Genomic DNA, 22,662 nt, shown 5'->3' with positions numbered 1-22,662 from the left:
ATTAACAGCGAATGCATTAATTTTTACAGTGGATACATTAGATTTGATGGTTCTCACGTTCTCACAAATAATGTAGTTCTCTCTAGAACCACACCCTACACACACACACACACACATATATATATATATATATATATATATATATATATAGGGTGCGGTTATAGTGAGAACCACAATTATCGTGAGAACATAAGAACCAATAAAATTACTGCATTTGCTATACAAATTAATGCATCCGCTATTAAATTTAATGCATCCGAAAAAAATAATTTTTTTGCTCCCTTCAGGATTCGAACTTAGCACCTGCATCCATCCACCAAGATGATGCATCCACCGTAGATCTTGATGATCGGATGGCTTAAAATGGTTCTCCGTTCTTATTTTATTAGTGGTTCTTATTTGAACCTATCCCTATATATATATATATATATATATATATATATATATATATATATACACTCCCAAGATGTAGTTTAAAATCATATTTTTTAAAAGATTTATTTGTGTACGTTAAAATTTTACAATCACATTTTTGTATTTGTAGTGTATACTCTCGGAGTCCGTCCTATCTATAAATCAAATTAATAGTTTCGTTTCTAATTTTCTAGCTATAATATATGAAATAAATAAATTTAACAGAACAAATTAATAAGCCATAAAACATATAATAATTTTGGATGTATATTAAATAAAATTAAATAAATAGCCCAAACTAAATGGCCCAAACCCCAAAGAAATAATCCTAGTAATTTACGGATGGGTTGAGTTTAATACACAAAAAGAGATTAGTAGTTAAGTATATGTTTCAAAAAGAAACAGAGAGAGAAGCATACCAATTGGTAAATTATAAAATAAAAATAAGGCAAAATAATATAAATGAAAAAATAATAGGAGCCCTAAATTTCATTCTCATAAGCGCAGCTACTTCTCGTCTTCTACACTACTGCTTCTTCTTTCACTTTTCTTCTTCACTTATCGTCTGTTTCATCTTTGTACTTGTAATTCTTCGATTTCATCTTTGATTGCCTAATTTGAAGTTGCATCGAGAGCTAATGCTCGCTATATAAGAGCTGGTCTATGGATCTCATTAAAAATGTTTTATATTTTTTGGGATTCTTTAGCAACAGTGAGTAAATGAATATCAATTTTTATACTTTCGATTATTTTTTGTCTCAAAACATTGATATTTAGTCCCTCTTTTATGCATCGTTTTCTCTTATTTTTCTAATCCTATTGGTTTTTTGCGAGTTTTCTTCTTAATCTGTTGCTTCTCGCCGTCTCTTTTTGGGTGAAGATCTATGATCACTTCATTCCACTCTGTTTTCATTATTAAATTTAAGTTATGCCAAAGGTATTAAAGAAATATCACAGTATGCTCTTAGTTGGTGCTCTTCTAATAAACTATCAAGACAGAATTTTTTTTAGAGAATTTGAGAGAAAGAAATATTGTGTGAAATACGTGCTCTTCGGACTGAGTTATTTATTTCCTTAGAGAAATTGAGATAAACAAAAAGTATGTGAAATAATTGATTTAGATAATTGATCATGTCACACATTATTTTTAAATGTAACTGTCAAATTTGGCGCAAAAGATAACTGCTCAAAACTGGTGTTTCATATATATATATAGATATATAGATTTGTAAGCCCAAGTTATACGCACTTGCTTCTTTTTTTTTTCTTTTTTTTACAATATAAAATAAAAAAAATTAAAAGGTCGCGCCATAGGAGACTTGGACTCAAGACCTTTGGTCTTAGGCATTAAGACCTTACCGCTTGGCCAACACATGCACATATACACACATACACACTCGCTTCTATTTCACTGACATAGTCAATAAGTTTTCATGCTTGTGCGCAGGGGTGAATCCAGGATTGAATATTAGGGGGAGCTGAATTTATTAAACTACGACGTCTGAAAATATTTATACGGGGTTCGGGGACGGGAGCCCCCGAAGTAATTTTTTTTTAGCATTCCGTACACTTCATTTTCGTGCATTTTTTTAACAATCACTTAATATAATAGATAATTTTTCGCAATTCAATTAATTTAACGTCAATTAGATTGAAAGCATATAAAGATATATTTTTGTGCATTAAAAAAATTGTTTCATCTTCTAAACAAATAAACTAATTTTCATTGTTAATAATTAGTAATTTTACTTTTAAACTTAAGAATTGACTCAAATTCAATATTAAAAATTAAGTAAAAAAGAAAAAATGATAAAAATAACATAAATGTAACAAATCAATGTGTTAAACAATTAATATGGATAGTTGGATACTATAAACAATGTATTACTATATTTTTTCTGTATTTCTTATTACACATATATACATATTAAATAAAATAAAACATATATATCTATATTTTAAAAAAACTCAAAAATTGGAAGGGGGCTTCAGCCCCCCGAATCCGCCAGTGCTTGTGTGTTAAGATAAATGCAGTTTTTGATTATTAGAACCAAACCTAAGTTTTTCAAACACATACTATACAGATTTTGCTATAAGTTATTTACTAATTTGAATGATGAGATAAATAACTTATAACTTATATACTACTTCATACCTCTCATAAAAATATACGCATTTTTATCATTTTTATTGATCCCACAAAAATTATGCGTAATTTACTATTCTTCACTCACAACACTATAAATAACATTTTCGAAATTCGTGCCCAAAAAGTACATATACGCACTCTTCCGAGAGGGAGGAAGTATAAAACTAGACCCAATTATATATATACCTATATTGTAACACAGACCGACTTTATGATTTTAGCAGAATTATTGTACTAGATATAAGGAGCCATTTAGATAACGGGGCGTGTGATTTCAAGCAATATTATTCGTTGGAAACGTTGTTCCAAATGTCTAGGAAACTGCACGCATCTATAATATATTTTTTCTTTTAATTAAGACATATAGTTAAATGGAACATTTGTGACGTTTTCATTATATTATGATGATAATGTATGAATGTTTTGAATGATATATAATAATATATGTTATTCATGGAAATATCGTTTTGTTATTTTGAAATTATTTAATTATTTTCTTAGATAAATAACAGGAAAATTAAAAAAACTATATTAAATATGCTGAAAGTTGTAGCTGGAATATATAACGGTAGGGAAAATCTTAATCTAAATCAGAAAACATTATCATTTATAACAAAATCACACAACAAATATAAAAAAATTTATAACGGCCTAACGATAAAGAACTATTATGTATTATGACAAAGATAACGGTTCAAACCGTTATGTAATTAAAGTACAAAAAATCGTTAAATATGATGAAATTAATATAAAAAAATAAATTATATTTTCGTCGTCCCACATTTTAGTATCTATATTTTCATTTTAGTCTGTCCCATAATTTTATATCAATTTTTTTGTACGCTTATTTTGTATCAATTTTTATTTATAGTAAAAGTAGGTGGAACAGTAAAAATAGGTCGGACCCCTACTCCACTTTAACACTCTCATAAAGTTGAGATCCTTATTCCACTCACAACACACCCAACTAATTTATTAAAACTTGTGTCATTCTCAACTGAATACTAATATGTGGGATAGAGGGAATATTACATAACGGTTCTAATTATTTCTTACAAACATGTTGTGTAACGGTATTTTTTCGTTGTGTATATGTTTTAGATAACTTTTTTTTTTCTATGTATAAACACACTCATATATAATGCCATTATATATATATATATATATATTATAGAAATTTAGATACATAAACAACGCAACACTATCATTATGTATAAACCTTTTTTAATAGTATGCATAGTCACTGCTATTATGATTCACTTCTCTTTAAAACTTAACCAGGGGGCTTAGCCCACTGGCCACCGGGTCCTCACTTAAGTGAAGTGACCCGGATTCCATCCCTCTTGGGAGCGAATTGGAGATTGGAGATATAAGGTGGATTTTGGTGATGGGAGAGATAAGGTGGTTCTTGGAGTGGATGAGAGAACTAATTACTAACATCTAACATGACTTTGCCCGATCAAAAAAAAAAAGAAAAAAAAAAACTTCCCTTTAAAACTTTGTGAACACAAAAGATATTATTAGTAGAATATCAGAATATACCATAATAATATGATAAATATCTCTCCATTAGAATCTAGATGTTATGCTATCTAAAAAGTGAAAGATAACCATGTTATTATTCAATGAAAGGTAGGTCCACTTGATTTCCATATCATTCACCAACTACTGCTGAAAGGTCCGAATGGCCCTCGTGGCACACCAATATATTACGTTAAAGTGTTCAACTTTAAGCGCATCTCGTCGGCATGTGTATAATGGAATGTACCACATTTAAGATTCCAGTCTTACAAGTTAGAAAGCTTGAAACAGACTTTTTTCCCATTTAAAGAATTTTTATGTCCTCTTTATATTTTATATAATTAATTAGGTGATCGCGAATCTAACTATGGCCTAATTAATCTAGCTAATTTTTCGAACGGCCTTATCGTAGCGTGTGTAATTCTGCAACAACTTGTTAATTCTTTTTACATCGACTTGGGACAGATCTTGAGTTAATTTGTGTACTGAAATATTCTCCTTTTGTAATAATTAATCTTTTAAGAAAATGAATTCTGCATGCATATAGAACAATTTTATTGTCTTAGTCGAGAATATGATCCTTAATAAAATCAACTATATATTCTTAGACAAAGAATGATATTTCGTATATTTAGAACCAATTAAACCTGTATATATTAATCGAATGAATTGACTTCAAGTAAACATCAAATGTATTCTTAGTTTAATAATATAATTGGACATAGGGTGACCCTTTTTTTTTTTTTTTTTTTAACAGAAGTTAATAATTTAGGCAAATACTCCCGCCGTCCCTGAAATAAATTCATTTTTTTCCTTTTTGGGACGTCCCCCAAATAAATTCCTCTTTTTTTTTCCATTTTTGAACAACTACCCCACCACTAATAATACTTTATTTATTCTTACTATTCACTTTTTCACCACTCCCAATACTAATTATAATACCTTTTCACATTTTCACCACTCCTAATACTAATTATAACATATTTTTCTCCACTATCAATACTGTTAGAGTCAATGTTGACTCCGACAATGTTGGGACCAATGTTGATAACATTCGTGTTTTCAATGTTGGGTGGAATGTTGATAACATTCATGGTGTCAATATTTCTGGGTTTCAACCAACATTCCGGAGTCTGCCTTGACTCCATACTTTGACTCTCCATTGGTAATTGTTTATATTTAATCTTTACCTTCCTTTCACATTTTCTTGTTCTTTGGTTGTGAAATAACTGTTCTATGCTTGTTGACCACGTTTTTAATAAGTGGATTGGCGGTTATGCATGGTTCAAAGTAGTGGGCAGGTTGTTGCTATTTTTCAGGAACCATGATCTCGTAACCAACATTCCAAGGCTGGTCGACTAGCAGTTTTTGAAGACGGATTGCAGCAGTTATAGGAAGGTTCTGGAAGTGGGAAGTGGATGAAACCAACCACGACATGAAAGCCTATAAATGCAGCAAGAAGCTTCAATCATTCTTACGTTTTGGAAGTGCAAAATCAGCGACTTTACATTCACTCACAGCCAACTTGTCATTTTCCTGCTGCAAACGTGTCATCGGTTCTTCAAGGATTGCTTTGACGAAGTAGACTTAGGCAGCCAATCTGTAAAGTCTATCTTTGTATCGACGGGACGTCGAGAGCAAGATTTGAAGTGCAAGGCCATTGGAACGTGGCAGGTTGTTTGCTTTGTCCGATTAACTTTTGTTATTCGGTTGTTTTTGGGTTCTGTGTTGTATCAACATTGTAGTACTGAAAGTAGATAGGTTGGTTTATCTTAGGCAGATATTCTGTAAAGATAGATCTCCAAGTAGATCCAATTCTGTACTTTGTTTTGTTGATTTAACATAGTGAATTTAGCCTTGAGGCACTCACGGGTTATTTATAATCCGTGGAAAAAGTATTCTTGTGTGTTATTACTTTCCGCTGCATGTTGGTTATAATGTTATTAACATTCTGTTGATAACATTGCATCCAACATTACTCTTTTCTTTTCACAGTTTTACTTTGTTGGTAATTTGGGGCACTAAACTCTTTCAATTGGCATCAAGAGCAGGTTCTTGACGTACTAAGAATCGATTCCTGTGTGCAAAATTACCACCAATGGATTTGTCAAGTGTGTCGGCTCGGCCTCCTACTCTTGATAGTAGTGGCAAGAACTACAACTTGTGGAAAACTAGGATGAAAATCTATATCAAATCTATTGATGAACGTGCCTGGGTTGCTGTGTTGGATGGGTGGACTCCACCGCGTACCACTGATGATAATGGAGTTACATCTCTCACACATGAGAGTAAATGGTTTGCTGATGAAAGACTCATTTCTAACCATAACTCCAGAGCCTTGAATGCTATTTTTATCTCAGCTGATGTTCCTGCGTTTCGTATGATTTCTAATTGCACAGAAGCTCGAGATGCTTGGCTCATTTTGCAGGAACAATGTGAAGGTTCAGCTAGTGTTAGAGCAACAAAAATGCGAATGTTGACCACCAAATTTGAGATTTTGAGAATGCGCGACGATGAGACTATTTCTGCATACTATGAAAACTTATGCGAAATCTCAAATGAAGCTGTTGGACTTGGGGAACCTATTAGCAATGAAAGACTGGTCAGTAAGATGCTGAGATCTCTTCCTGAAAGGTATAACATGAAGATTTCTTCAATTGAAGAAACTGCTGATGTTGCTACAATGCGTGTTGGTGATCTGGTCAGTAAGTTGGTAACTTTTGAGATGAATCTTGAACAACAGAAAGCTGATCATGTGTTCAAAAGTGTGGCTTTTCGTGTTGAAAAGATCTCTGAAAATTCTGATATTACTAACCTGTCTGAGTGTACAGATGTTGATCTCGAGGAGGAAGATGATGTTAATCTTGCCATGTTGGTTAAAAAATTTAACAACATGCTGAAATCTTTTAAGAAAGGAAAATCCAAAAGTGGTTTTAGGAAACCTTCTGGGATGTCTGCTGGATCTTCATCCAACATCACCAATGTTAAGAAGAATGTTGGAACAACATCCGAGGTAAGAAGTTTTGATCACATTCAATTGCAGGGGCTGTCAAGGGATGGGTCACTATGCAAATGAGTGTCCCACAGTTGCAAGAAAAAGGCATTCTGGTCTTACTGCAACCCAAAGTGATGACTCAGATTCTGAGGAAGAAAAGGTTCTGCTTGTTGCTACAGTTGATGAAGAGGATTTACAGGAAGAAGACATGATTGGAGCCCTTGAAGATCTTGATGATGAAATAACTTTTTCAGATAGTTTGACTGAATCAGAAACTCTGAGTGTTGAGGACAATATTTCCAGGTCTGACTGTGATGTTTATCTGATTGATGAGTCTGACAACATGAATGTTGGTGTTGATGTTACTAACACTGATGTGAGCATCTCCTCTGAAAATGATCAGTTTGATGTGATTATTGATAATGATGTTTTTGACATGGATGCTGATGTTCAGGAGATTGATGGGATGAAGATTTCCACTAACACAACTAACTGGTATGAAATGACTATGCTTGATGATTTCAATTCTAGTGTACCGGATTTTTGTTGTGTTGCAGTTTTGGAAGAACAAGAGAGTGATCTACTGAAAGAGATGGAGAATTTTAAAGATCTTTATGAGATTGTTGATTCTCAATGTCGGGAGATGAGAAATGACATCTGTATGTTGGTTGATGAAAATCAAAATCTCAAAGGGCAAATTACAAGGCTTGAAAGGCTGCTCTCTCAACGTGATGTTGAACTTGATATACTCAGAGGTAAAGTTTGTGATTCTGAAAGGGTGTTTAAACGTTTTAACAAAGGCACCTCATGTTTAAATGAAGTCCTGTCTCAAGGTCAACATAGTAACTTTGGTATTGATTTCTGTGCTGAGGAGAAAAGAAAGGAACATCGTAATACTACTGTTTTTGTCAAAGAAAGAAATGTCAGTGTGAATGTTGACAACATAAAGGATTCTCATAAGAAAAGCAAAAAGAAAAAATCCTATGTTTGTCATTATTGTTCTGCTCCTGGTCATATCAAACCTCATTGTGTCAAATACATAAGTGATTGTGCTGTAAAATCTGCGACACAGATGTGTGATTGTTATCAGAAGAATGTTAGTAACACTAGCAGATTTGACTTTAGCAGATTGTTGGACAAGAGAGAACAAAACGAAACCTGTAATACTGTTGTCTACACCTTTTTGAATGTTAATATTTCTGAAAATTGGTACTTTGACAGTGGGTGTTCTAGACATATGACAGGAACAAAGGCTTTACTCTCTGACTTCGTTCCAACATCATGAGGAAAAGTTACTTTTGGAGGAGGTGCAAAAGGAACAATTTTGGGGAAAGGAGTTCTCAATGTTACTGATTTTCCGAAATTGAAAGATGTGTATCTTGCTGAAGAGCTTAAGGCTAATCTGTTTAGCATTAGTCAGTTGTGTGATGCAGGTATGATTGTTAAGTTCGACAAACATCTTTGTGAAGTGTTTGATGACACAAATCAGTGTGTGATGATGGGAAAAAGGTCGTCTGACAACTGTTACAAGTCCCAAGAAGAAACTTTCTGCAATGCAGCCAAACTGGATGATGTTGAGCTATGGCATCAACGACTTGGACATGTTAACCTCAAGAATCTTCAAAAACTACTCACACATGATGCAGTTCGAGGCTTTCCTAATCTGAATTTCAAGAAAGATGTTGTGTGTCAACCTTGCCAGAAGGGAAAGCAACACAAGACAGCTCATCCAATGTTGTCAACATGCTGTACCTCAAAATGTTTCGAGCTCCTGCACATGGATCTAATGGGACCCATCGAAGTTGAAAGCTTAGGAGGTAAACGGTATGTTCTTGTGTGTGCTGATGATTTCTCAAGATATACTTGGGTTGAATTATTGAAAATCAAATCTGAAACTTTTGCTCATTTCAAGAAACTTTATAAAAGGTTTAGAGTTCAATATGGCCAGGATGTTTGCAGAATTAGGACTGACCATAGCAAAGAATTTGAGAACTCTCTTTTTGATGTTTTCTGTACTAACAATGGAATTTTCCATGAGTTTTCTGCACCTAAAACTCCTCAGCAAAATGGTGTTGCCGAAAGAAAGAATAGAACCATTCAGGAAATGGTGAGAGCAATGTTGCAAGCAAAAGGCCTCTCCAAACGACTGTCGGCTGAGGCAGTAAGTACAGCATGTCACATCATCAATAGGGTGTACATGAGACCAGGTACTATGTTAACACCTTACGAGATCCTTAAAGGTAAGAAGCCTAACCTCAAGTACTTTCACATTTTTAGATGTGTTTGCTACATCTTGAATGACCGTGATCATCTTAACAAACTTGATTCCAAAAGTCACAAGGGACTTTTCCTTGGGTACTCTGTGAATAGTCATACTTATCGTGTGTATAACCTAAGAACAAAGACTATTCAAGAGACTGTTAATGTTGTGTTTGATGATTCCCTTAGTCTCATTGATAGAACTGAGGATGAAGATGTTACTGAGCTACTTGAGGAGCCCAACAACACAAGTCACGCTTCTGATCACCACAGAAGTGCCAATGATGGTACAACATCTGTACCAACATCTGATGTTACATCTTCTGAGTCAACATCAGAAGGAGAAGCTGGTAACTACGTATCAGACTATGAAGAAGAGTTGGAAGCTCAATTTCTTCATAATTCCATCAGACGTGATCCCCCAAATCATGTTAGAAGAGATCATCCAAGTTCTCAAATCATTGGAGATGTGGGTGAGAAAGTTGTCACTCGACAGAAGAAAGAAGTTAAATACAAAGAGCTGGTAAGAATTGCATGTATGACTTCTGTGTGTAAGCTTGCTGAGTTTGTATGTTATCTGTCGCTTGTTGAACCAAAGAATGTTGCTGATGCTCTTAAAGATGTCACGTGGGTTAATGCTATGCATGAAGAACTTAATCAGTTTATTAGAAATGATGTGTGGGATCTTGTCCCTAGACCACATAACAAGAACGTTATTGCTACTAAGTGGATTTTTAAAAATAAAACTGATGAATCTGGTAACATTGTGAGAAATAAAGCTAGATTGGTAGCACAGGGGTACACTCAAGTGGAAGGCATTGATTTTGATGAAACTTTTGCTCCTGTTGCTAAAATTGAGTCAATTAGGCTGTTGTTTGCCATTGCATGTCAGTTTGGAATCTCTTTGTTACAGATGGATGTTAAGAGTGCTTTTTTAAATGGTGTCTTATCTGAGGAAGCCTATGTTGAACAGCTTAAAGGGTTTGAAAATGTTAGTAAGCCTGATCATGTGTTTAAACTAAAAAAGGCTTTGTATGGCTTAAAACAAGCACCATGTGCGTGGTATGAAAGGTTAACTGTGTTTCTCCTTGATTATGGTTTTTCTCGTGGTCAAGTTGATAAAACGTTGTTCATCAAAAGGCATGCTGGTAACACTATCATTGCACAGATTTACGTTGATGACAATGTGTTTGGTGCTACTAATGATGAGCTTGTTAAGGATTTTGTTCAGGCCATGTCTACCACATTTGAAATGAGTATGGTGGGGCAATTGAATTTTTTCTTAGGACTACAAGTAACACAAACTCCTGAAGGCATTTTCTTGTCACAAAGCAAGTACTCAGAAAGTCTTGTTCAGAGATTTGGTCTTGATTCTGCTAAACACATGAAAACTCCCATGGGTTCCACTGACAGATTATGCAAGGATGATGTTGGACATGATGTTGATCCAACATTATACCGAGGGATGATTGGCAGTTTGCTTTATCTAACTGCGAGTAGACTTGATATTCTGTACAGCGTGGGAATGTGTGCTAGGTACCAAGCTCAGCCTAAAGAGTCACATTTGAAGGCTGTTAAGCGCATCATACGTTGTGTTGCTGGAACATCCGAACTTGGAATGTGGTATTCCAAAGATACTAACTCTAATATTGTCGGATTTAGTGATGCTGATTGGGCAGGTGATGCTGATGACAGAAAAAGCACAAGTGGAGGATGCTATCTTTTGGGGAACAATGTTGTGTCCTGGTCAAGCAAGAAACAAAACTGTGTTTCTCTTTCTACTGCTGAAGCCGAATACATTGCTGCTGGTAGTTGTTGTGCTCAACTTCTTTGGCTCAGACAGATGTTGGATGACTATGGTATGGAAAGTAACATCTTGACTGTTATGTGTGACAACACTAGTGCTATAGAGATTTCTAAGAATTCTGTTCATTACTCTCGCACAAAGCACATTGATATTCGTCATCATTTCATAAGAGATCTTGTTGAGAAAAAACTCATTGTGTTGGAATACATTCCTACTGAAAAATAACTTGCTGATATTTTTACCAAGGCTTTAGATTTTGAGAGATTCTCCCATCTTAGGAAGTCTCTCGGTTTGTGCTGCATTTAAGTGTTCTTGCTTTTGAGGTGTTAGGACTTAGGCTGTTTTTGTTGGAACCTAACATCTATTTCTATTTCTTGTGTTTGTTCTTTCTTTTTGTTTAGGCATATGCATGTTGGAGCATGTGTTACTGACAGTGCAGTGTCCATGTTGGTTGTTTGATGTTGTTCGTACTAACCGGTTTATGCTGTGTTCTTTTAGCAGATGTTGATATAATTTTTTTTTGATGTTATAAGACCGGTAGCACAAGAGTGAGGCTTGATGGTCATAAAACATCTTTAAATAAATGAGATCATCCCTACTCTCATCTAAGTACTCGGGGCACGGCGTTCGTTGCGACGATGCACTCAGGGAAAATGGATGTTGAGCTTTTAAGATCTCACAAGTGTTTTGGTAAAAAGTATCTTCCTCTGCTGAAAGAATCATAGTCTGTTGTTCCGGATGTTGAATAACATTGACTTCTAATGTTGGACTAACATTTGAAGTAACATTGGCTCTACTTTTATATTTCGATAGGCATATCTCTTCTCTTTTCTGGTTCTCTCTCTTTATCTTTTTCCTTGGTGATCTTATCAATTGTGTTTCTAGGGTTTGTTCTTCTGATGCTTGATCCGCCTCTCCTTGTCTCTTGTGATATGGTTTTCGAATTTTGATTTGTTTTTGTGAGGGAGATTTTTATGGGATTTGATTTTATCTCGTGGCTTAGTGATTGATGTTGGCTGGGGTCTTCTCTTTTGTATTTAAGGGGGTTGTTCATTTTCATCATTATTACCTTTAACTTCACAAACCCCTCTATCGAGATTTGTGCAGTGTTTCCCCTTGAAGCCCAAAAGTCATGGACAAAAACACAGATCTTTCTTCGCTCATCAAGAGTCTGATCCAACACTTCGGATCACCGGAAAGTGCAGCCAAACATCTCTCCGCTCTCCCACAGATGGTCGAATCAACCGAAAAACCATCGTCTTCTCAAACACTGGTGGAAGTCCCAAGAGAAACCTTTCCTCCGGCTCCTTCTCCAAAAGGCTCTCCGAAGAGGAGCACTATTGAGTCGTCTGTTGGGACTGATGTTGCTGCTGTCTCGTTGCAAATGGTGGAAACTCCCATCAATCCTGAGCCGATTTTCACTGTTACTCCTCTTGAGATCTTCCATTCAAAAATGGCGCCTTGTCCTGGTTCATCTCTTAAGGTTGACGAAGAACTCAAGAAGGGGAAATCTCCTCTGCAAAACCCTACTGTTCAAGTGGCCTCAGAAAAATCCACAGGGCTTCCATCTCTTGCTGTTGATCAACATCAAACTCCCCTTACCACTCCAAGCGAAGAGTCAATTCCATCTTCAAGAGAGGAATCAGTGCATGCTTCTCAAGATATCTCTTTGGAGAGAATTGGGGAGATTGCCAAAGAGGCTCTACTTGATCTTGCCTCACAACCTGGATCAGATGTTGATAAAGCTTCTGTTGTTGCTGAAGAAGAATGTGATGATGTTGGCGACAAACCCACATCCATGGATGTTGATGAAACTGAAAAAATTCCTGATGTTGATCCAGAAGAAAGCACAGATGTTATTGATGTTGAAACCTTTGTCCCTGACAAGAAAAGATGGAAACGTAAAGCTGATATGGCCTCTCTTAGGCGATCCTCAAGATCCAAATCCACACGGGTGATTCCATCAACTCTCAACCTTCCTAGCCGAGAAGACAGTGATGTTGGTCCAACATCAAAGCCAACAGTGCTCAAGCCAAAGGTTGAACATTCTCCCACCTCAAAGAGCGGGAATGTCTCCTCAGCCTCTCACACTACCTCTCCCCGCCTTAGCTGCTCTGGAAGCTCCTCTGAATCAGAGGTTGAGGTTAGTAAGTCGTACTCTACTCTATTTTACACTCGTGATGCGAAGAATGCGCTTAAAATGTTGGCTGCTAGGAAGTTTCATAATGATAGACGTGCAGATGAGGATTTCTTTTCAAAGTTTAAGCTTGATATCCTTTTGCAAGATAGGGGTATGTGGGGTACGGTTGTCAATGTTTTTGGCTATGATGCTGAGATTGTTAGGGAATTCTATGTTAATCTGATGCCGGAGGCTTTTGATTCGAAATCGGTTAAGTATGGGAAAGTCTTTGTTAGGGGTAAGGTGTTTAATTTCTCTCCATCCGCAATTAACAAAGCATGCTACACTGCTGATACTAACACTGCTGATGTTGAGATTGATGATGATGAGATGACTAGGGAGTTGACTGGTGGAAAGCTTAAGGTATGGACCTCTAAATTTGTTGTGTCCACTTTGTCTTGGAAATACTCTGTGCTTCACAAGATTGCAGTCTACAACTGGCTTCCAAGCAAAAACACTACTGCTCTAACGAAGGAACAAGCATAATTTATTTTTAAAGTTGGTAAGCCATTGGCTTTCAACTTTGGTGAGCAAGTGTTTGTTAACATTTCTCGTGCAGCATTTAAGTCCACAGGAGGAAGTATGCTTCCCTTTCCCAGCCTCATCTACAATCTTTTGGTTCAACAAGGACTTGAGAAGAGAGAGAAAGCTGTGCTTGTGGAAGAGAAGAACTTGCTCGAGTTTTCCAAAACCCTTCTCACTCCTGATAGTGTCAAAGACCTCCCTTACGAACCACCACGTTCTGGTCCTCCTTTTTCTCCTCAGCCTGATGATGAAGCTGACTCTGCTGAAGCTGAGATTGACAAGTATGGTGAAGACGAAGATGTTGATCGCGCAACTGCTCCAGATGTTGCTCTTGATGTTTCCAACATCAGTTCTGTCAAAGCCCATCTCACTAAAGAAACATCAACATCTCGTAAAGACAAGGAACCAGGTGGAGATTCAGAAGTTGAGATCGATCTTGACGTTGCAGAGCTCATCAAGGCCAGAGAGGATCTTCTCAAGCTAAAAAGACAAGTACAATTGATGGTAGATCGGACGATCAAGCTGGGGCAGGATATGCTCGCGAGGGTTGACTGTTGTGAACAAGTTTTCTCCAAACTTCTACCTTTTCCTTCTTCAACAAAAAAGGGGGAGTAGTTTTACTGGAGTTTGTTGGCAGTGTTTGTTTCAAAATAATGATTTTTTTGTTTCTTTGGTGGTATGTTTGATGCATGGACATCGTTTTGATTGCCTAGTTTTTAGGGGTTTTTATCCCCGTGGATGTTTGTGGTGCATGAGCACCTGTTTTTGGTAACATAGTTTATGTTATCTTGGTTTTTTGATTATCTGTTGGTTCAACATTTATCATGTTTTTGATATACTTTCGTATATTGTGTTTTGGGCAGGTCAAATGAAGGTCTTGGCCTTCGGCCGACCTTCATTTTGATCAAATAAAGCAAAGCTTCATTTGATCAACTTGTTTGTGTAAGGTTTCATCTTGTTTTTGATCAATGTTGATCGAGAGGTTAAATGCTCTGAATGCTGCTGCTTGCTTTGTTCATTCTGAGTATGTTGATCGCGAGGTTAAATGCTCTGAATGCTGTTGTTTGCTTTGCTTTCTTCTATTTTTCAGGTTATCATGTTTCTCTTTTTAAAGAGAGTTTTTTTACTTCTCCTTGGTTGTTCCAAACTGATTGTTGGGTCAACACTCAGTTTTGGACTCTTTCTTAAGGTTGTACCTCTTGTTTGTTTCAGGGGGAGTGTTGTTACGACATCTCTTCTGGACTGTTTTTGAGGTTCACCTCTTGTTTGATTAAGGGGGAGTTTTTCCTTCTCTTCCTTGATCTGAAAACTTCGTTTTCTTTTCTGTATATAGTTTTTTCTTTGTTTTTATTTTTGTTGCAGGAAGGAAAAGATTAAGGGGGAGATTGTTAGAGTCAATGTTGACTCCGACAATGTTGGGACCAATGTTGATAACATTCGTGTTTTCAATGTTGGGTGGAATGTTGATAACATTCATGGTGTCAACATTTCTGGGTTTCAACCAACATTCCGGAGTCTGCCTTGACTCCATACTTTGACTTTCCATTGGTAATTGTTTATATTTAATCTTTACCTTCCTTTCACGTTTTCATATTCTTTGGTTGTGAAATAACTGTTCTATGCTTGTTGACCACGTTTTTAATAAGTGGATTGGCTGTTGTGCATGGTTCAAAGTAGTGGGCAGGTTGTTGCTATTTTTCAGGAACCATGATCTCGTAACCAACATTCCAAGGCTGGTCGATTAGCAGTTTTTGAAGACGGATTGCAGCAGTTATAGGAAGGTTCTGGAAGTGGGAAGTGGATGAAACCAACCACGACATGAAGGCCTATAAATGCAGCAAGAAGCTTCAATCATTCTTACGTTTTGGAAGTGCAAAATCAGCGACTTTACATTCACTCACAGCCAACTCGTCATTTTCCTGCTGCAAACGTGTCACCGGTTCTTCAAGGATTGCTTTGACAAAGTAGACTTAGGCAGCCAATCTGTAAAGTCTATCTTTGTATCGACGGGACGTCGAGAGCAAGATTTGAAGTGCAAGGCCATTGAAACGTAGCAGGTTGTTTGCTTTGTCCGATTAACTTTTGTTATTCGGCTGTTTTCGGGTTCTGTGTTGTATCAACATTGTAGTACTGAAAGTAGATAGGTTGGTTTATCTTAGGCAGATATTCTGTAAAGATAGATCTCCAAGTAGATCCAATTCTGTACTTTGTTTTGTTGATTCAACATAGTGAATTTAGCCTTGAGGCACTCACGGGTTATTTATAATCCGTGGAAAAAGTATTCCTGTGTGTTATTACTTTCCGCTGCATGTTGGTTATAATGTTATTAACATTCTGTTGATAACATTGCATCCAACATTACTCTTTTCTTTACACAGTTTTACTTTGTTGGTAATTTGGGGCACTAAACTCTTTCAAATACACTTTACCATTTCTCCTTAAAACTCGTGCCGTCCCCAAAGAGAAACTTATTTTGGGGACGGATGGAGTATTTGTTTGCATATAGATGTACGGTGCATGAACTCTAATTAAATTTTATTAAAATTATTCAATACCCAAATATAACCTGTTAATAATTAGAATTAGTATATTCACCCGTGCGATGCACGTTGATTATCGAAATTAAATGATTTATTGGTTAATTAAATATGTTATATTTTTATGTAACTACAAATCACTTACTCCCTCAATCCCAATTCAATATGCCACATTTTCTTATTCGAATGTCTCATTTCAATAGGTTAGTAATTAAAATTATGACTTATGCATCAGGTATCCGAAAGTATCGTGTCTCGTTAATTTAAATGTCAATCCTAACCCCTAACTAATTTAGAGGGAATTTAGTGTCCCATAAACTTTTTGTGTATGCCATTGTATATCATTATTTAATGATATTTATATAAAAAGAAAATTTAATATAATATTATGAAATATTATATACTGCACTTTAACTTTGGATTTATCAACCATAATTATGAAGTAAAACTGAAATATATTATAAAAAATAATTATATACTCAAATTGAATGAAATCGACCCGTAGTTAACATTTATAAAATTAAATTAAAGCATACAAAATTGAAGTTGAAGAAAATAAATATGTAAAAAATTATAGAAAGTTGACAGTGAGACTAATATAATATCAAGTGTGGTACACTAAATTTCAAGAAAATAACTAATTTGTGACCGCAACTATACATTGTAACCTCTATATATCTATATATATATATATATATATATATATATATATATAGGGTGTGGTTCTAGAGAGAATTACATTATTTGTCAGAACGGGAGAACCATCAAATCTAATGCATTCACTGTAAAATTAATGCATTCGCTGTTAAAATTAATGCACTAAAAAAATTAAAAAAAATGCTCCCTTCAGGATTCGAACCCATGTTCTATATTCATCCAACAAGATGATGCATCCACCGTAGATCTTGATGACCAAATGGCTGAAAATGGTTCTCCGTTCTTTTTTTATTTATGGTTATTTCTTGAACCTCTCCCTATATATATATATATATATAAGATTGTGTTCTTGTAGTATCCAAGCTTATGGTAGATCCGTAGGACCAATTCTTGACCACATAATTTGGATAAGAGGTGCATTGAGATTGTGACACGTGGCAAGAAGCTTCCAAGGCAATTCAAGACAAAAATCTGGGCAAGGGTAAAATCGAAAAATATTTTCGTATATTAAAAATATATATATATATATATATATATATATTTTATATTCTCAAATAATTCATATTTTAGATGCATAAAGGTTCAAACTAAGATGCATACAGTTTCATATAAAAATGCATAAGATTTCACCCCACCCCAACCCACCCACCCACCCCTCCCCCCAATTTGTTTTTTAATTTTTTCAAAAACTGATTTTTTGACCACTGACCCACCCCACCCCACTCACCCCAATTTTTTTTTTTCGAAAAACTGATTTTCTGACCACTGACCTACCCCCACCCGCCCCCCCTCCCCCAATTTTTTTTCTTTTCAAATACTGAATTTCTGAAATGCATATACTTTCACACACAAATGCATTATATTTTTTGAAAAAATTTAATTTTTTTTACTGAAAATAATTAACTACAAATAATTAAAACCCTAAACACTAAACACTAAACCCTAAATACTAAAACACTAAACTCTAAACATCATTAAACCCTAAACACTAAAACTAAAACTCTAAAATAAATACTAAACACTAAAACCTATATACACTAAAACACTACACACGAAAACCTAAAACACTAAAATCTAAACATCATTAAACCCTAAATACTAAAACCCAAACCATAAAATAAATACTAAACACTAAAACACTACACACTAAACAATAAAAACTAAACCCTAAACACTAAACCCTAAACACAAAATATCATTAAACCCTAAACACTAAAACCAAAACCCTAAAATAAATACTAAACACTAAAACCTATATACACTGAAACACTACACACTAAAACCTAAAAACTAAACTCTAAACACTAAAACACTAAAATCTAAACATTATTAAACCCTAAATACTAAAACTCAAACCCTAAAATAAATACTAAACACTAAACCCTAAAAACTAAACCCTAAACACCAAACCCTAAACACTAAAAACCTAAACACTAAAAATATAAACACTAAACCCTAAACCCTATACCCTAAAATATAATATTATAAAACATGTGTATATAAAAAAGAAGAATGCATCTAAATGCGATTATATTAGAAAAGGAAAAGAAGAAAAAAAAACCTAAAAAGAAACCCTTGAGAGCACAGGAGAAGCTGACAAAGGGCCGAGCCTCGTTAAAACCTTTTCACGGAAAACCCTGTGGGAAAAACCGTGAAAAGGAAAAAGAGTACCCGTCTAAAAACAAAAGGGAACAAAAGGGGAAGAGCAGAAGGGAAAGTTTCCGGAACTCCGGCCTAACCATCGTCCCCAAACAATCCCGGCTCTCACCCAACGAAACCAAAAACACGGCCGGATAGACGCCGTCGCCAAAAGAAAAATGAAACCAAACTAAAGAGAACAACACGGCCGGTTAAACGCCGTCGCCGTGAGTTCTCAACAACGTCCAAACCCAAAAACCACATAAAAATAACTACACGGCCGGTTATATGGCCGTCGCCGGTAGTACCCCATGAACCATAAGCTCCCCAAGGTCACGAGCAGCTGAAGAAAACAACCGCTGAGCCTCCCAATCCAGACGGTATTCCGAACACCAAGTGCTCGAAGAAAAGACTGACCCAACACAGACCTGCGTACCAACTGTTCGACCAAAGTACTGAGATGACCAGCGCCTTCATTACAATTTCCACGCAGCATATTTCCAGTCCACATCCTCGCTGCAATCACATACAGCTCACCCACGCAAAAACGCAGCTGCTCAGCTTGCCTCCTCGCAGCACTCCTGCTGCCAAAAGAGATCTCCTTCCCGTTCACGAGCAGCAGCACCCGCAACCCAAGCAGCAGCGCGCTACTTGATGCGGACGTAGTTGTGACAAGCCATGTCCCTAGCCGAAGCATTCTTGATCTCTTCAATACCAAAGGGCCACCACCCTTCTTCCCTATTATGATTTTCCATTATATCCGCCACCACATTACCCTCCCGGAATATGTGAGTAACTTGCAACTGAAAGGTAGAAAGCAACTGGAGAGTGCGCTTCCAATGAGCCACAAAACGCCAAGGCACGTCCTCTGATTTTCTATCGAGCAAATTAACCACATAAGATGAGTCGACTTCAATCCACAACTTCAACCAACCTTGCTCATGCGCAATGGATATCGCCGTAATAACCGCAAGCAGCTCAGCCTCAAAAGCGAAACCCTGCCCACCTTTCTCATGGAAACAACCGCGAATCTGTCCCCAACTGTCGCGAAAAACGCCTCCTGCAGAAATCAAACTAGGAGCTCCAAGAGCAGACCCATCGGTATTCACCTTCATCCAATCCCCAAAGGGAGGCCACCAGTAAACGTTCACCATCTCCGGAGGTGGGGCAATTCGAGATTGAACTCCAATGGCACGAGTAATAACATAATCTTGCCATGCACTAGAAACATGACCGAGCCGGGTGAAGTTAGCTTCCATTTCTTTGAAATAAACCTTAATGAATTTCAGAACACCAGGTCCATGAAAACCAGCATTATCAAACACAATCTTGTTTAGGTCATGCCAGATTTTCCAAACCAACGTCACGATCCCCGCTTTCCAGAAGCTAGTGATTTGTGGACTAAAGTTCAGGTTCCAAGCTTCCACCAAAAAAGAATGAAGATCCACACATTCAGAAAGATACTCCACTCCAAACCAAGCAAGAAAGGAACTCCACACCTCCTTCACCCGACCGCAAACCCAAAAAATATGATCAATCGACTCAGCATCCTGCCTACAAATAGAGCAAAAGTTAGGCGTGATTAAGCCACGCCGAATAAGATTATCGAGAGACGGAAGACGCCGATGAATAACTCTCCAACAAGTAATAGATCTTCTAACTGGAATATATTTCTCCCACAGCCAACGTCCCCAAGAGACCTTCGGGAAGTTATGGCAATGCTCTCGAAAAGCCAGAGAGGCGGAAACCTCCCCTTTCAGCGAATGTTTCCAGTATCTCATGTCTCCCTCCCTCCCAATGGGGAGAGTACAAATATCATGAACAATATCCGGGTAGCGCTCAACAAAACTAGCAGCAAAGTGCCAAATGCCATTGTAGAAATAGTCAGCTACCGAGAACTTAAGCAGATCATGCATGTAGTGAGGGACTCCAAGCCTATCAACAAGTTTATAGCCCAGCCAATTATCCGTCCAAAAATACGTGGAGTCGCCACTTCCAAGGTAAGAATAAGAGTCCCTGACAAGGCTAGGAACCTCCTGCCTCAGCCCAAGCCAGACCGATGACGTCGCAATATTAGGTTTCGCATTACCAAACCCATCTAAATACCTGGTGCGCATAATCTTATGCGCCCAATCTTGGCCTTTTATTACTTTCCAAGCCATCTTCATGAGAAAAGATTTATTCATCGTAGCAAATGCACGAATACCCAAACCGCCCTCCTCTTTTAACGCACAGCAACGACTCCAATTCATCGTACAAGTACCATTTTTATCCACACGTCCCGTCCAGATGAAATTTCTGCATTTTTTATCCAAATCCAAAAGGAGAGATTTTGGCCAACGGAAGACCATCATAGAATGGATTATCGAACTCTGAATGACAGATTTCACAAGGCACAACCGCCCCGCCATTGATAATTGACGTCCCTGCCAGTTGTCAAATTTGTTGACAATCTTATCTTTTATACTCATAAAATGACTAGCTTTCGGTCTTCCCACAAACAAAGGAGCACCGAGATAAGTAACAGGGAGAGAACCACGAGCAAACTGTAACTCCCGCTGAATCAATCCTCCCATACGTCGAGCAACACCGTCTCCAAGAAACAAGCTCGACTTCTCATTGCTACAAATCTGCCCAGAGATTCCACCATAGTAATGTAAAATCTCCTTAATTTTCCTTGCGTTACGAACCGACGCCTTGTAGAAAATGAGAATATCATCCGCGTACAGAAGATGGGTAGGAAAGTTAGCAGCACGACTAAACCCCATCGGAACTAAATGACCAGAACTCACACAATTCATGATAAGATGGCTTAAAACGTCCTCGACAATCCCAAATAAAATTGGGGAAAGAGGGTCACCTTGTCTAACTCCACGAGAACAGCTAAAATAACCTCTTAATTGGCCGTTATATAAAATCGAAATTCTAGCCGTGTGAAAGATAACCGAAATCCAATTAACAAATTTCTCATGGAAGCCGAAAACTCGAAGGGCCTGAAGAATGAAACTCCAGCTCATAGTATCAAACGCTTTTCGAATATCAATTTTACACGCCATGTTAGATCCATTGTTAACCCTTTTCATAAAATTGAACCCCTCCGAACCCAACAAAATACAATCATGAATCGAACGCCCAGCAATGAAACCAAACTGATTATTCAAGACACAGCCAGCAGCCACCTTACTCAGCCTCGAAGCCAGAATTTTGGAAATAATTTTGAAAAATAAATTCGACAAGATGATCGGTCGAAGATCAGCAACCGTGACAACCTCTTCTATTTTGGGAATAAGAATTAAAGTACTGGCGTTGCATCCATTCGGCAGGTAAGATTTCCAAAAAAAAGTACGTACCGCCGTTACGATATCCCCCTTCACAATCTGCCAAGAAGAGCGGAAAAAAGCCCCCGTGAAACCATCTGGTCCCGGGGCGCTCGAAGAATCCATACCATGCACCGCAGCTGAAATTTCAATCTCATCAGGAAGACAAATTAACGAGTCATTTTGAGCATCGAAAATCGAATGATCAATGATAGCCTCAAGCTCCACCGTTTCAACCCAGCGATTTTTCGTCTCCGTGAAGAGGTTAGAAAAGTAGTCAATAATATGTCTCTCAATACTCCCCGAGTCCGTCGACACAATGCCATCAATCATCAGATGACCAATATTCAGGCGATGCTTCCTGAACTTAATCATATTGTGAAAAAAGGAAGAATTCCGGTCGCCGTCATGCAGCCACGTAATCCTACTTTTTTGTTTTAAGAAATCATCCTTACGAGCAAGTATGATATTCAACTTAGCTTGAGCATTTATCTCCTCATTAAATAACTCATCATTATAACCCGAATTGGCTATATTCTTCTGAACCGTAGCAAGGTTATCCCCCAACTCACGTATGGCCACATCCACATTACCAAAAACCTCCTTATTCCAGGATTTAAGGACCCCACGAAGCCTCCGAAGCTTAGCCATCACACGGAAAATG

General features: G+C 37.0%; 2 protein-coding genes across 2 annotated transcripts; one reads left to right on the top strand and one right to left on the bottom strand.

The window, feature by feature from the left end:
- Window positions 1–12,277: 12,277 nt before the first annotated feature.
- Window positions 12,278–13,810, top strand: LOC131002462 (uncharacterized). The gene has a single exon (XM_057928957.1). The coding sequence runs from the start codon at window positions 12,278–12,280 to the stop codon at window positions 13,808–13,810; it is 1,533 nt and encodes a 510-aa protein (XP_057784940.1).
- Window positions 13,811–19,328: 5,518 nt separating this feature from the next.
- On the bottom strand, window positions 19,329–22,649 carry LOC131002461 (uncharacterized). Its single transcript, XM_057928956.1, has one exon. It carries the CDS (start codon window positions 22,647–22,649, stop codon window positions 19,329–19,331), a length of 3,321 nt encoding a protein of 1,106 aa, XP_057784939.1.
- Window positions 22,650–22,662: the final 13 nt, after the last annotated feature.

Source organism: Salvia miltiorrhiza, unplaced genomic scaffold (assembly GCF_028751815.1).
Source record: "Salvia miltiorrhiza cultivar Shanhuang (shh) unplaced genomic scaffold, IMPLAD_Smil_shh fragScaff_scaffold_135_1, whole genome shotgun sequence".
Classification (NCBI taxonomy): Eukaryota; Viridiplantae; Streptophyta; class Magnoliopsida; order Lamiales; family Lamiaceae; genus Salvia; species Salvia miltiorrhiza.
Note: the sequence above shows the minus strand (reverse complement) of the source record. Positions and strands in the feature narration are given on the sequence as shown.

What these genes read in the sequence shown, in the direction of transcription:
- LOC131002462 (XM_057928957.1), top strand. Translation starts at nt 12,278, where the DNA reads ATGGACAAAAACACAGATCTTTCTTCGCTCATCAAGAGTCTGATCCAA.
- LOC131002461 (XM_057928956.1), bottom strand. Translation starts at nt 22,649, where the DNA reads ATGGCTAAGCTTCGGAGGCTTCGTGGGGTCCTTAAATCCTGGAATAAG.